Here is a 16295-nt window from a genome sequence, read left to right on the forward strand (position 1 = left end):
GCATTAATTTCTGAATTTTCAGTATTGTATTTTGATGTTACTCTTCACTAAACTTTAACAAGTTGATTATCAAATTAGTAGTTCTACCAAAAAAAAGTAAACATGCAAAGAGATTTAAAATATTCATTGAAAATAAAGTGTATATCATGAAATATGTGTATTACCTTGAACTCTCTTGATCTCTTGATGTGTAGTATTGAGGGTCTGAACGGTAGGATGGCTCTTCACTGTAAGGTGGAGGTTCAATATCTTCTGTAAATACAATGATGAAACAATTCTTGCTCTAAAAAAATGTTGAGAAAATGGCAATGAGAAAACACAAACATTTATAGTGGTACATGTACCAAACACCTTCACTAAAATTATTTTGGCTCCTTAACTTTTCAATTTGACAAAATATTTACTTTGAACCTCTGACAAACATAAAAATTTCAAAAAATTATAAACCACACACTTTACCGGATTAGTTCATTAGATATATAGCAGTTTGATAAACACTCGTTTTTATCATTGAGAAGCTATTAAAATTTCCTGAAGAATAAAATGTGACTAAAACGTTCAGTTGATTTTTACAAAGTTATCTCTTTATTGTATGTGTTCTGTACCCACCTTAAAAGAATTGAAATTCAAAATTTGTTATTGATAGCTATGACATTTTGTGTTATTGTGTACCATGGTGAATGTTTTTTTTTACATATTTGTTTATTTTAACAGTGAATTAGATAATAACAAAATTTTGACTGCTGAACCATTTTTTTTTTACATTTTTACCTACTATGTCTTTGATTTGTTCATACATCATTGTCAATAAAATGGAGTTTTATGTGACTGTCATACAAGTGAGAGGTTTAGCTAGCTTCAAAACCAGGTTCAATCCACCATTTTCTACATAAGCAAAGAAAATGCCTGTACCAAGTCAGGAATATGACAGTTGTTGTCCATTCCCTTGATGAGTTTGAAAGAGCTTTTGATTTTACCATTAGATTAAGGATTATGTTCTGGATTTTCCTCGGAGTTCGGTATTTTTTAATTTTAATTATTACCATCCTCTCTATCTTCTTGCTGATGATGCTTCTTTTTCTTTTTCTTCTTCTTTAACTTCCTTATGTCATTATTATCTATTTCCTCATAGGCATTTTCTTCATCCACCCTATGTCTTCTCTTCTGTTTTGGTGATGATCTTTAATGAAATTAAAAGATTAAATCATAATTGTACAGTAATAAGGGCTGTCCAAGAAAATAGTATGTCCCCACAGGAAGGTATTTTTTTTAATTTTACGTTTGTGGTTGTATTTAAAATACCAAAATGCAAAGTAAGTATTGTTCTTATTTATTTCTGTAGGTTGTGGGGTAAAAAAAATGCTGTCCCTGGGGGACACAGTATTTTCTTGAACAGCTCTAATAGTGATATGTAAGAAATTACTAGTAACTGCCAAATAATAAACTTTAAAACAAGAATGTGTCCACAGTACACGGATGCCCACTCGCACTATCATTTTCTATGTTTACTGGACCGTGAAATTGGAATAAATTCTCTAATTTGGCATTAAAATTAGAATGATCTTATCAAAGGGAACATGAATACTAAGTTTCGACTTCATCAAAAACTTCCTTGACCAAAAACTTTAAACTGAAGTGTAACAGAAGGACGAACGAACAGACGGACGGACTGATGAACGAACAAACTGACGCACAGACCAGAAAACATAATGCCCCTTTACTATCGTAGGTGGGGCATAAAAATGAGGTATGGTAACATATAGAGTTGTTAATTTCTGTGTCATTGAGAGTCTTGTGAAGAACTGTCTCTGACATTGGCAATCATACCATTTTTTTTGTTGTCTTTAGTGGAAAACCAAATGGACTCTTCCATAGAAGTTTTTTTTACTGTGGAATTTTAATTATTCTTTGAATACCAATTTTAGTTGATTTCATGGGTATAAATGAACTACAAATTAAAAGTAAAAAGAGTAGGGGCAATAAGGCCCCCATTTGGCCTAAAAATTACTGCAAATCTAAAAGTTATCATACATATTCTTAAATTACTGAAAACTTGACTTAGATACAAGGTATTCAGAAAAACAAAACAAATGTGACATTGAACAAGTTATCATGTCAACAAATCATCATGACTTAATTTGCATATTTTGTTAAATTTCATGATTTCCTTGTTTTTCATCAAATTTTAAATATGTTTTTGATTAAAAATGTATGTGCGCACCCAAGAAACAACTTTATATTGAGGAGATTATGTCAATAAGTATAACATAGCTTCTGTTAAATTATGTTGTTGTTTCTTTGCTGCGCACAATGTTTCCACAATGGAAATAAAGATGGAAAACTGCATAAATTCTGTTTTTTTCATCGTTTTCGTGAAAACAGTACATATTATGACGTAGTTGTGACTTCATCAGATAAATATCTTGATGTTTTTCATTTATATTTCTTGACTCTAAACATTTCTTACCACTATGTGCCAATTTGAAATAGTTATCAAACATCTTATTTTCTTGGGCCAAAACCAGGCCTTAATGCCCCTATTCCTTTCCTATATGCTCATGTGCAAACTTTGTCAAGACCACAAAGCAAGTGTTTAACAAATTTATACCTTTTTTATTTAAACCATGAAAAACCAAAAGATGATCCAATGAAACCTTATTGTACATATAAAACCAAATATAAAAAAAAGTTGAAAGTATAAAAAAAATATAAGCAATTCAGATAATTTTTTAAAATGGAGAATATTTCCATGATACAAGATGGTGCCCTGCTTGCATATAACATTCTAAAGGGACATAACAAAAGACAACACCCCCAATTCAAAATTGATCTGTATTTAGGGTATGCAATGTGTATATATATAAGATTCATAACATATGGTTGAGTTAATCTAGAATTTAAAGAACATAAATTTTGGGAAATACAGATGGCAAGGGTAACACTAAATGACCCTGATGCCTAGTAGTGGGGATGGAGGGCGGTATTAAATGTCCAATACCTTTGATGTTGTTCTTCATCAACCGGTTGCCATTCATCATCATTCTCCTTCTCCCTGTAAACATTTGGTAGTTCCTTATATGGACTCTCTGGTTGAGGTGGATTGTTTATCAACTCAGTTAACTCTTCCTCTAATTTTTCTCTGTCTTTTCTCATTACAATGGACATATGATGCATATTCTGTTATTTAAAAAAAATATTAGTTAGTTTTAAAATTGCAGATATATCCCACTTCAACTTCAGGAATTTATTTTCCTACAATTATTATATTGTAGGTCTAGATCATTTCACTATGTATTTTGCACATAGAGAGTAGTGAAGGCAAATATGATATTGGTGATATACACAGCCGAATCTGAGCAAACAAATTGATGGTTTCTAAATTTCAATATTAAAAAAAAAAATATTCCAGTATTTCTGAATATTTAGAATGCATGGCAAAATTTATGAAAACAGTGTAAATTAAAAATACCTTTCTTGATGCTAGTTGGACAACAGCAGGCACATCTGGTATGAGGTAGGCAAGTATGAATTTCAAGGCAAACACTATATGCTGAAATAAAGAATAAAAGCAAAATATGTAAAATGAAAAAAACTACATATTATTTTGATATCTTTAATCTGGAATGTGCAGTTTTGCCAGTATATAATTTTTCAAATCTATTGAGGTTTACATTTTATTACTAATTATGAAATATAATGCAATTATCAATACAATAAGAGTTAAATACCAACTGTGAAGATACTGAGCAGCAATGAAAGCACTATCATCTCCTTTAAGAGTTTTTACCAACATATATTGTCTCCTGTATATCATCTCCTGAGGATTTGTTATTTTAAAGAGAGGCAAATCTACACAATTTGGGGGAAACTTGGAATATAATTACAGCTTTTATAAACTTGGATAGAGAGTTGTCTCATTTGCACTCATATCACATCTTCTTATTTCTATTTACCAATAGTAACATTTCTAATAAATATGTCAGTAATTTTCCCCAAAAATTCAAATGGATATAATAGAAAGTTTCAGATAAAATAGAATTATTTTCCTTACAATAAGTGTACATGACATTTCAAACATTGATTTTTTTTTATTTTGAATATTTCGAAAAACTCTTACAATAATAAATGCTTTTCCTGACAAATTTTTCAAAATCAATAGTACTTATACATTTCTAGTGCAAACAACTTATATCATAATAAAAACAATCCTTGAAATTATATTTAGCCTTTATTCTGCTTTTTATGTAAAATATTTAATAATTTAGAATTATAATAAACTGTCAATTTCCTACAGTTTACATTACTAACATTTTATATACTGTTAATGAATGAATATTTTCTTTAGCAAGCTTTTCTGTTGTTTGATAATTATTGGTGACTTTACTCCTTTGACTATAGTTTAACTCCTTAATATGAGCATGATGAGCAAAATTATAAGGCCAAAATCAATAACTGTTTCAGTGGATGACCTTCTCTTTTTATGTTATATAAATATTGTGAAGTTAGCATAGATCTTTGACACTGAAATTTCAAAACTATTGTCTTGTTTTTGCAATTAAGAAAAAGATTTTGTAAAATATCCCCATAATAAACAAGAGCCAATAACAACAACTCTCGAAATTATTTGAATTAATTTAACCTTCAATTTACACTTAATAAATAAAAGGTGCACATATAGTTAGTGAGACATGTACCCAATGAAACAAAAATATCAAAACTATTAGATATGGGTAATTTTGAATGAGAAATAAAACAGTCATGTTGAAATATCGAGTGACAGATATGAATCATATCTCTCGACCCTGAAATCATTCATGTAGTGTAACGTTGTTTGTGTTTAACAGTGAGAATATTTTTTAAATAAAATTCCAAAGCCTTAACATATTCTGTATTAAGTAAATTTTTTGCTTGATAAATGTATTTCCTGTTTTTTATTAAAAATTTAGTTCTCTTTAGTGGAACTGTTCTTTATCTCTTTTTTTTTGGCCATTTTGATGTCTGACCGTTATGTAGGCATTTTGTTGTCTGACTTCTACTTAGGTTTTTAAATGCCTCCATGTAATCTTGGTCTTATTTTTCAAAAACATATTTGCTGAAATCTAAGCATGATTGATGCAAACATTTTCACCTCAGAATTGTTTTAGTTATAGCAATTTTCATTTCCACAGCAACATTATTTTCATAAAAGAGCTGAGTTAAGCTTTTTATAAAAATTTACTACATGTCAAAAATGAAAACATGATATGGTTTTACTCTTGTGTAACATATTTGTTTTTCATTTATTTGTTTTAATAAATTAGCCCTTTAGTTTTCTCGTTTGAATTGTTTAAACACATTTGTCATTTCAGGACCTTTTATAGCTGATTATGCGGTATGACCGTTGCTCATTGTTGAAGGTCATAGTGACCTATAGTTGTTAATGTTTGTGTCATTTTGGTCTCTTGTGCAGAGTTGTCTCATTTGCAATCATACCTCATCTTCTTTTTTGTATAGAATGCATTTGCTCATGACTCACAAATCAGAACATCAACAAACCAGCATATGATTGCCAACATAGCATCAAGGATAAACTACCAAAAGAATATAGCAAGATTAATAAAAGCAATAAGAGCCCTCTTTCTATGACTTAATTATTATTTTACGATTGCTATTATAGGTACATCCCTCCATTTATTATGTTTTTTTATTTCCAATAACAATTTTTTAGGGATCATTTCCTACACCATAGCAAGTTGACACGTACATCAGATGCATCATGCAAAACGGTTTATAAATATCATCAGGCATTGTCAACATTTTCATGCCATCATTTCTTCTGAATCTATTTATAATTTTCTGTGATTGCCAGTAATGGTTACCCAATAACAAAAGGTCTTTTGGAAGCTCAGAACAAGCAAATCACAGAAGGGGGGGGGGGGGGTTATATATGCAGTGAATGAAAAAAATACTCAATTCATTTGTATTCTATTTATAGTGTCTGTGTAATTTTAAATGCTGTCAGTCAAAATGAAAATGATAAATAACAATAAAGCCAGAATATCATGCATATCCATACTTTTTGGTGGTGTCAAATTTCACAAACATTTCTGTCACTTCTACATGCTTCAAATGCAGCATTTGCATAAACGATCAGAACATAACAATAAACAAATTTTGTATCTTAAATAACAAATAAGTTTTACCTTTCACTTTTTAAGCTATTGATACAAATATATATATATAAATCATATAAACTGTCTATTTTGCACTTCAAGCTTTAATATCTAATTTTTCAGATTAGAAGACTGCATAATTTAACTTTTTCTAATTTAAACGAATTCTAATGCAACACCATTCCTAACATTCATTTTGATTGGATAACATCACTAATTTTTCACGTAATGCTAAATTGTTAATATGAATTTATTGAGAAAGATAATCTTTACAAAAAAACAAAACATTAGGATTCTAATTTCTAAGCACATACTGAATTTAATTTTTAGAATCAAAAAGACCTTTTAAAAGACTATGTCAAATTTCTTAGCTTGTACCTTAAAATTAAATTATCTTTACATCATTGGTTTAATTCTAATTGTTATGGACATTATAACAAATCACAAAGTTTTGGTGTATGTTTTTGAAAATGTTACCCATAATGCATTAGATTCTGAAATTCGAATGCAATACCATTCCTAACATTCATTTTGATTGGATAACACCACTTATTTTCATGGCATCAATTTACAACCCTAGAAGATGTAAGACAGATTTTAAATGAAACATTTTGTTTTTTTCTCAGGTTCATTAGTTAACAATTGAAAGTAATCTGATTTGCAACCATCAAATCACCAATTGATGCTATCGAAGCTTAAAATTCAATGCATTTATCTCCTACATGGAAAATTGGATTAAGATATTTTTTTGTTTAGTATGTAAAGTAATTATATATGCTATTATTCAATTCAGTATGACAGTTATAAATTGTACAATAAAAGAGAAACCAACCTCAAATCCTACAACTATCCATAGTCTTGTGTAAACATCATATTGTTGTCCCCATGAAGAGGTAAAAGCAATCAGGAAACCATTAGAAATTACTCCACAAACGTTTACAAACTGAAGAATAATATACCATGTACCTACAAACAAAAAATATTGTGGTTAAGGTGGTACCTAACACTACAGGGAGATAACTCTGTAAAATCAGCAGAACGTTTATAATGACGTTGTGTTCATAAGGGAATATTAAGCTTCTCAATGATAAAAATAAGTGTTTGTCAAACTGCTATATAAACAGTGTAATTTTTCTGATAAAACGGTTCGTTCAAATTTTTTGAAATTTTTATATTTTTCTCAAAGGGTCAAAGTAAATACTTTGTCAAAATCTTATGAAAATTAAACGAGACAAATTAATTTTAGCGAAAGTGTTGGGTAGCACCTTAAGAAACCACCATCATATGTTGTGATACCATCTACCTACAAACAGAAAGTATTGTCAAAGGAAACTTGCATATTTCATGATCAGTACCATGCAATTACTGTAAATTAAAACAAATTGTCAGGTTTTTATTATTGCAAATAATGAGACTGCCTAAGAGCGGGCCTTATAGCAGCTTCAGTCATGCTTATGTGATTCCCTATATAATAAAACAAATTTTGCCAACTAAAAGGGGGGGGAAACCCTCGTTAATCTGCCACTGGTATGGTTTCCTACATTTGATTAACTGTAGTTGTTTTATTGGCAATCACAACACATCTTATTTTTATACTGACATTCTAATGAAGTATCTATGTGGAGAAAGGTTGAGAATTGATAGTGGTAATATATATATTTTACCTATGTCTTGTGCTATCTTAGCCAATGGTCTTCTGTACCACCAAAGCATCCTCTTGGCATCTACTCTGATGTCAATAAGATTTGTGAAAAGTGCAATCAGTGGTGCTATTGGCAGTGAGGCTGCAAACAACTGGAAGAAAAAAGGATTATAGATTAATGAAATATTGGCAGAAAAATCAAAAAGAATAAGATCATCAAAAGAAAAGGCAGTTTGTAAGAATAATTAAGAAACATATATGAAATAATTTTAATAAATATTTTTTATTAAAAAGTGACAGAATTATCATTTGGCACTTCTGATATTAAGAGTAAGCTCCAATAGACAATCCCCACCCTCCCTTTTCCAGAACTTAATTTCATTTTATAAACAAACCATAAGGAATCCATATTGTATGATTTTCTCTGTGTACTCTCCCATAGTAAAATCACCCAGTGAAGGTTTGAGAGCCTCTTTCTGGACAAATGTCAACTTTTCTTGTACTCCTTCTACTTTTCTTTTACAGCAACATTGAGGACGTTTTCTCCATAAACGCTGAAGCCATCTGAGATTTTTAAATAAAAACACCAACACTCAGTTAGCATAAAATGAACAGTCGATATATCAATCTATAGCCATTGTTTTTCTCAAATAAACAAATCAATTGTGATAATCGCCTTTTATAGTTTAACATCTTCAATTTTGCGTTCCTAATTTTGTGTACAACTTTTCACACACCTACTTCGTTTAGCTGTAAGTGCTCTTTCTTGGGAAGAACCTTTCTAATTTGAAATATCATTGTGTATTTTATTCTCTGTACCTTATTTTGTTAGAGATAAAAAGGGGAAGGTTAATTTTTAACAAAAATAGTATGATCTTTTTATAGGTTTATGTGCTTTCATCTAGTAAAGAATATTTAAAGTCGTTAAATTTATCTATATCTTAATGTTTTGGTCTATTCAGGAATTTGATTTTGACACAAATATTTGGCCTGTTTTGAATCAATCTTAATAAGAGAGTTTTAGCACTTGAAACGTTTAATGTGTCCACCATTGAAAGCTGTGTTTTTCTTCTATGTGTTGTTAGGTTGCTGTCTCATTGATTTTCATCTCACATTTCATTTTATTCATGAAAAATAAATTTTGACATGTTGCCCAAAATAAATTTCCTAAAATTCTATAAGCTGATAAACTAAGTAGGTTAGATGATAAGTACTTACGGCAAAACAACATCAGTGAAGAATTTGGGCAATGGTTTACAAATGATAAGAATAAGAATCTGGAAGGAGAGTTCTGACATACAGTTTCCATTAGGTTCACACTTATCATTGTATTTTGGTCCTAAACCAAAAATACCATCCTCACCAAATCTCTGTAAATATATTAGAATGACACCATGATCATTTCAATCACTTTTGGCTTCTGATCAATAATTAAATACAAAATATCTAATACCAAATGATGAAATGTATGATTGTTTTAGTTTTTAGCAATGTGTATGAGAATCTTAAAATTTTGATGATAGAAATTGCAGAAAGGAAAAAAAAAGCTATTTTCCAAGATAAGAAGGAGCATAACTCTAGAAGCATTATGGGCGTAACTAATTTGCAATGTTCACCTCTTATTAAGTGCAACTGATGATTAATTTACTGATATTTCTTTTTCGTTTTGAGATTTCTTACTATTTCCTTTCGCAGTACTGAGTAATTCTCTTTTTCGGACTTTATATACTGTTTAACGCGCACTTTTCATTTCATCAAGATTTCACACACCAACTTTGTTTGACAAATTTATTAAATTTAGAAAATGTGATATTGTGCTCTGTATGAATTCTAATTCTTTATATTTTCTTTTTGTAGATATTAGTCTGAAAAGTTGAGAGGAATAATATGGCACATGATGTATAAATATTCAAGTGATACCTATGTATTTTTAAATAAATTGTTAAATTAAAACTGTTTGGTGTGTATCTCCTGCCATATTAGCCTTTGTTATTTCTTTATATAGAATAAGAAATAACTTATGTTCAGACTAGCAAAGTGAGGTCGAACATAATGCTCTTTAAGCCTGGAAAGCAATATTACTTTTAATATATTTTAAGCTTGTAAAATTTCATAAAATGACATCTCATTTATGCCTAAATGGCAGGTGTAAAATTTCATACAGCCAGTACAGTATCTAACTCATTACACAAAGGAGTAGGGACAATAAGGCCCATATTTGGCCCAAAAATTACTGCAAATTTCAATGTTATCTTACATATTGTTAAATTACTGAAAATTTTAATGAGGTGCTAGGTGTTTAGAAAAGAAAATCAAATTTGAGTTTGAACAAGTAACCATGGCAACAAATCATGACTTAATTTGCATATTTTGTATAATTTCATGATTTTCCTTGTTTTTCATCAAATTTCAAGTATATTTTTGATTGAAAAAGTTAAGCGCACGCAAGAAACATTACTTTATATTTGGTGAGATTATGTCAATAGTTATAATAAAGCTTCTGTTAAATTATTTTTTAGTTTCTTGGCTGTGCACAATGTTTCTACAATGGAAATAAAGATAGAAAACTGCATAAATTCTGTATTTTCATTGTTTTTGTGAAAACAGTACCGATACATATTATGACATAAATGTGACATAATAAGATAAAAATCTTTATGTTTTTCAATTATCTTTCTTGACCCTATTTATTGCTAAACATTATGTTCCAATTTGAAATAGTAATCAAACATTTTATTTTTTTCTTGGGCCAAAACCAGGCCTTAATGCCCCTAATCCTTTAACTTTGTCTGTGACTTGTGCTTTTAAGCATTGTGTATGAGTTTCATAAAATTTGGATGATAAATATTTAGTTTAAGTTGTGGAAACATAAAAAAATCGCAATTTTAAAAGTTATAACGGGGCATAGCTCACAGCTCAAATTTAACTTTGTCCGTGACTTTTGTTTCTTAGCATTGTGTATGAGTTTGATAAAATTTGGACGAAGTAAAATTAATTTAGTGTGTGGAAATAAAAATGGGAAGGAAAAATGGACAGTCAAAGGTAAGAATTATTTTCTCCATTCCCTACAGTGTGGGCATATCAATCTATTTTGTTAAACCTAAGAATGTGCAGCATACCATATTTGATAAAGTTCACCCTAGTTTTTACCCAAACTATGTAGTTGGTAGAAGGGATGCAGATTATACACAACTTTTTCGATTTTTTTTCTTTTATTTTCTCTTATTATTGTTTTTTCTTCATTATATAAAAAAGAAGATGTAGTATGATTGCCAATGAGACAACTAACCACAAAAGACCAAATTGACACAAACATTAACAACTATAGGTCACCGTACAGCCTTCAACAATGAGCGTATAGTGTATATTAGAAAAATTGTTTATATTTTTTTTTCATCCCCCCCCCCCCCCCCTTCATAATTGAATTTTCAAATTAAAGGTGTAACATCCTGCATGAGTAATCTAAAATGACAAAAGTTAAATTTGAGAAATACCAACCCCTCTAACAAAGGCTATGTAGAAACATGAAGCGTAGTTGTTAGCAAACTGGAAGGCAAACAGCTTCACAATCAAAGCATCATCATAAGATGTCTGTGTTCTGTGATTTTCTACAAATATACAAAAAATAAAATTGTTTTTAAGGTGGTACCTAACACTACAGGGAGATAACTCTGTAAAATCAGCTAAAGGTTTTAATTGTGTTGAATAGTTATCAGGAAATATTCAGCTTTTCAATGATCAAAATTAGTGTTTTTTCAAACTGCTATATATCCAACCGAATGTTTCCAATTGGAAAGTGATTGGTTCAAATTTTCAGAAATTTTCATATTTTTGTCAAAGGGTCAAAGTAAATGTTTTGTCAAATCATTATGAAAATTAATCAAGCCAAATTAATTTTAGTCAAGGTGTTTTGTACCATCTTAGGTTAATTTCAAGCAATTGATTGATTGATCTAATAGAGAAATTATTGTATGGATTTTTTTTTCTTAATTGCACACATTGACAAAGCTTTTGGAAAAAGTTATGCAGTTTAAACAATTATAGCTAGCATGTGGTCAAGTACGAGCAAACTTTGAGGAAATCTGTGAGTTTTGCTTCTGATAGAAAATTTGTTTGAAAGAATTAGATTTTTTTTTACATTTTTAATCCAAATGAGACCAAACATTGCCTTGAATCAGATGTGTGTTTTTGTTTGCAGTAAATATTTATCTATTTTTCAAATGATATTAAACAAACAAAAATCTTACCCCAGTCTGTTAGCTTTCTTGCCAGCCAGTCATACAGCTACAAGGTAAAATAGAATTTTATTAAAAAAAAACTCATTGTATACTAATAAACATTACCCTCTTCGACAATTATTTGATATTCTTTAAAATAATATTTTGTTCACTATTGCCTCTAATCGCTTTGTATTCATATGTAAAATATGTAAAACTGAAAGAGTTAATTCAAAGAAAATTATAATTTTAGTTTTTTTGTGAAAATTCAGAGCAGAATCTGCTTATCCTGCAGGAGAACCTTATAGCACCTTTTTTTTTTAAATGATTCATGGACTTGTCTTTTAATCGTTTTGTGGTTGGTGTTCTGACATTGCTAGTTTATTTTTGACTTCTGAGTTTTGATCTTCCACCTCTTCTGTAGATGTACGTCATGTGATGCAAATTTTGAAAAGAAAATTATCCCCACTTTCATATATTCAAGTTACCTTGCTTAATATCAAAATTGATATTGTATTCAGTAAAGATGAAACAACTGTCGTAACCATCACACAGGCTTGGGGGGATATGTTCGGACAGTAGTCAACACTAGCGAACACTCTGTAAACAATGACACCAAGCACACTCGCCAAAACCACACATAACATGAAGATTAATGTCAATCCAGACAACAGGAACTTTTTTAGCTGTTCTCTCATTGGATAGTACCAGTCTTCCTCTCCTGTCACTGGATCCTGAAAAGAATTAAAAATTCAATCAATATACAGTGAAACCTAATTTAACCGAATCCTGCATAAACCGAAATCCTGTATAAACCAAACATGTTTGTAATCACCGTCATGTCAAATTATGTGCCTTGTGAACCTGATAAAAGGGAACAGAGGCTAAACCGAAAAGTTCTGAAGTCTCAATTTCGGTTTAAACAGGATTCACTGTATATATATTTCCCCGCTTGAATGGTTTTACACTTGTCCTTTTTTGGGTCCTTTATAGTGGGGTGTTCAGTGTAAGCCAAGGCTCGGCTCCATGTTGAAGCTTGTACTTTGACCTATAACGGTTTGCTTTTACAAATTGAGACTTGGATGGAGAGTTGTCTCATTGGCACTGTCATACAACATCTTTTTATATCTATACATAGACAAAGAAATAATTATTTTTGCTAGAATAAAAAAATTACAGGCAAAGGATTAAATCTATCTATCATTTAATTAATGAATTAACTATAATCAATCAATCTTAACCAAATTGAAACATCCCCATACACACTACATGTGTTCTCCAATAACAGTTACTTGCTAGATCATATTACTCAAACAAGGCTACAAAAATAAAATAAATGTTCATAAATCAACCTTTCTTTAAAGTGTAATGATCAGTACAACAAGCTAAACTTGTTTGATTTATGCAGTAATTTGTGCACCTCCAATACTGCAACAAAGGGGAAGTAACTATTGTGTAAATATAAACCGATCTGTAATTTGTTATTGACTGACATGTTTGGAGGTACTAAACACTATCATTAAAACAAATTCAATGAGAAATTTTCTTCCTTGAGTACCAATTTAAGTACTTCAAGTTTGATGTCACAATTCAAAATTATTTAAAAAAAAAACCCAGTATGTTTAGAAGCAATGGAATATATATCAGGAATTTTCCAAAATAATAAAAACACACAAACATATAGTTCTATCATAAAAATGCTATATAATTTGTTAATGTTTGTGAACTATTCACAAAGCTATATGTAATTTTTATTTAAACATTTATTAAAAATCATATATTTTTGTTAGATTTTAAAAATATTGAAATCTCTTTTTTTTTCATTACAAAACTGAAGCTGCTTTACTCTTTTTTGTGCAAATGTATTACAAAGCTTCAAAGTATAATTTCATTCAAGCTAAAATTTATGAATGCAGCTTATTCTTGGTTGGTGTTGGATTGATGTTATCTCAAAATCTCCTTTTAGTCTTACAATATTACAGCCAGGACTCACTCTTATATGGTATCCAGTCAATAAAATTAAAAATTAAAGAATAAACTGGATTTTTAAATATTTAAGATTTTAATTGATAATGAGTTGTTTTCAGTTGTTTTTCTTGTTGTGAAGTACACTGGTATAGAATCTGATTGGCTTCAGTACATCAATCATATGAAGGAAGTAGAACACATTGAATAACTTTAATTTTTAAACATTTCCAGCTATGTAATAAAGTTTCCTTAAAAGTATGTTGAAAGGTTACAGATCATGCAAGACCCTTTTGGGTAGTCAAGGTCGTTAAACATACCTTAGTAGTGTTGAAAGGAAAGACCTGCAATGACTATAATTGACCACATGATACACACATGAAGCTTTTAGCTTGTCTTTATGCTTTAAATGAATTTATATCAACTAGAAATATTGTGAGCATGCACTTACAGCTAAAGAAAAAAAAACTCCCCTGAGCCCTCAAATTATTATTTTTTTTTTTTTAAATATGTCATACCCATCAAAACAAAACAGTGATTGTTCAACAAATAAAGTTATATTGTGTTTAAGTTAAAGTCGTCAGTGATGATAACGGACATATGGACACACAGTTTACCATTATATGTCCCATCTTTTAAGACAGACCTATAAAACATGCAAATCATTTTGATAAAATCATCATTGAGTTTTATTGTCATGAAGCAATTAAGGTTTGCGAAAGACCTATTAAAAGAGAGAAGTTGAAGAAAATTTCTATAGAAAGACAATAAAAAAGATTGATACAAGGAAAATTAAAAAAAAATAGACCTAAATCCTAATGACTGTATTGTTATTTGGCAGCATCAGACTTTATAGGTAAGTACTTGACATACTGTCAAATTTGAACTAACATTATGAGACCATCCTCCTGCTTATGGTGGAGGGTCTGAATGAGGGGTCTTTAAATTCTGTTATCTTTAATTCTTTAAGGTCATTTCCCTCTATTAATCTTTATATTCTGTGCCCTAATTCTCTTTTCTTTATAATTTAGAACTCTTTCAGTTTCAAAAAGTAAATAACCATTAGAGAAAAATATATAGTAACATGCAGTTTAATTAACATGCCGTTTAGTACATGATTTGATTGTTATAAATTATGATTTTAATTACATGTATCTCAATTGAATTGCTTCATATTTTTCATGACAGGGCACTTTAAAACCAACATTTAAGGTATGGGTACCCGTACGAAATATTGAGACGTAATCCATCTAGTTTGGAGGCGTAACTGGCAGTTACATGACATTATCCAGGTGTTATAGAGCAGGGAATGTAAAATAATTTGCCACTGTTGAAGGTTGTACAGTTGCATATAATTTGCTTACATCCACTTCATTTGATATTTGGAGGATAGCTGTATCATTGTCAATCATACATCACCTTATTTTTATAGATCTGTGCATCAGTTAATTTGTGCTTTGTAGGATGAGACCCCCAGGGAAGATCAGTAATAGAAGTGTGGTTATCCACTTTTAAATAAAATATTGTTTTCATTGCAATGCCTTATAGTTTGTCACATGACTATAATATAGAAAACTATTGGTTAAAATTCTTTGTCAAAGAAAATTCAGAAATGCATAAACAGCCACACTCTAGATATATGAGTTCTACCTTTCTTAAGAACTAATCTATATAACACAGAGCTTAGAGGATGATAGAGCAGATTGTTATCCCAAGAAAGTGTTATCTCCCTTGTATTAACCAATCAAAATCAATTGAAAATGAAAGAATCAAGATGACAATGAACTATAATAATCTGATTTATATCCACTCTGTGTTTCCTTGTACAAAAGATATCGTTGTTTCTGTTACCAAATGTACCCATCTCGTCTCAAGTAGACTTATGTTACCTGGGAACAAAGTATACTTCACTGTACCAGGTACCTCTATATTATCTGTTGAACTTTACAATGCAATGGGTACCAGATAACACCAATATCAGGTATACAGTATACAGTATACTGGAGCTATTTTACATATATATTTTTTCAATTTTTGGTCTTAATCAAATATTTATAAAAATAAAATACACATGGCAATATTATGTTGTCAAGGAAACATCAATACACATGTTAATTCAGTGTATATTATATACTGTGATGAATTAATGTCAACAGAAAACTATATTTTATAGCAAATCTAATTGTCATTAAGCTCAGAAAGCACAGAATCTAATTGTCAAGGCTCAGTAAACACATGAGTCAAGTAACCAATCATCATCCATCCTTTAAACTTACCTGCTGTCAAGATTAGACCTACCTTCTAAAATTCATAAATCAG

At 30.0% G+C, this 16295-nt stretch overlaps 1 protein-coding gene across 2 annotated transcripts in view; it reads right to left on the reverse strand.

Annotated features, from left to right (window-relative positions):
- The window catches only part of LOC134697195 (anoctamin-4-like), a 44274-nt gene that overhangs the window by 7330 nt on the left and 20649 nt on the right, over positions 1-16295 (reverse strand). For both annotated transcript variants that reach the window (XM_063559289.1, XM_063559288.1), the window contains exons 11-21: positions 12500-12745; positions 12042-12078; positions 11293-11402; positions 9013-9164; positions 8190-8358; positions 7817-7946; positions 6985-7118; positions 3470-3550; positions 2999-3177; positions 1044-1180; positions 165-252 (exon numbers count right to left, since the gene is read on the reverse strand). In XM_063559289.1, coding sequence (XP_063415359.1) covers positions 165-252; positions 1044-1180; positions 2999-3177; positions 3470-3550; positions 6985-7118; positions 7817-7946; positions 8190-8358; positions 9013-9164; positions 11293-11402; positions 12042-12078; positions 12500-12745 — 1463 coding nt within the window. The remainder of the gene's footprint in view (positions 1-164; positions 253-1043; positions 1181-2998; positions 3178-3469; positions 3551-6984; positions 7119-7816; positions 7947-8189; positions 8359-9012; positions 9165-11292; positions 11403-12041; positions 12079-12499; positions 12746-16295) is intronic.

The sequence above is a fragment of the Mytilus trossulus genome, chromosome 14 (assembly GCF_036588685.1).
Source record: "Mytilus trossulus isolate FHL-02 chromosome 14, PNRI_Mtr1.1.1.hap1, whole genome shotgun sequence".
Lineage (NCBI taxonomy): Eukaryota > Metazoa > Mollusca > Bivalvia > Mytilida > Mytilidae > Mytilus > Mytilus trossulus.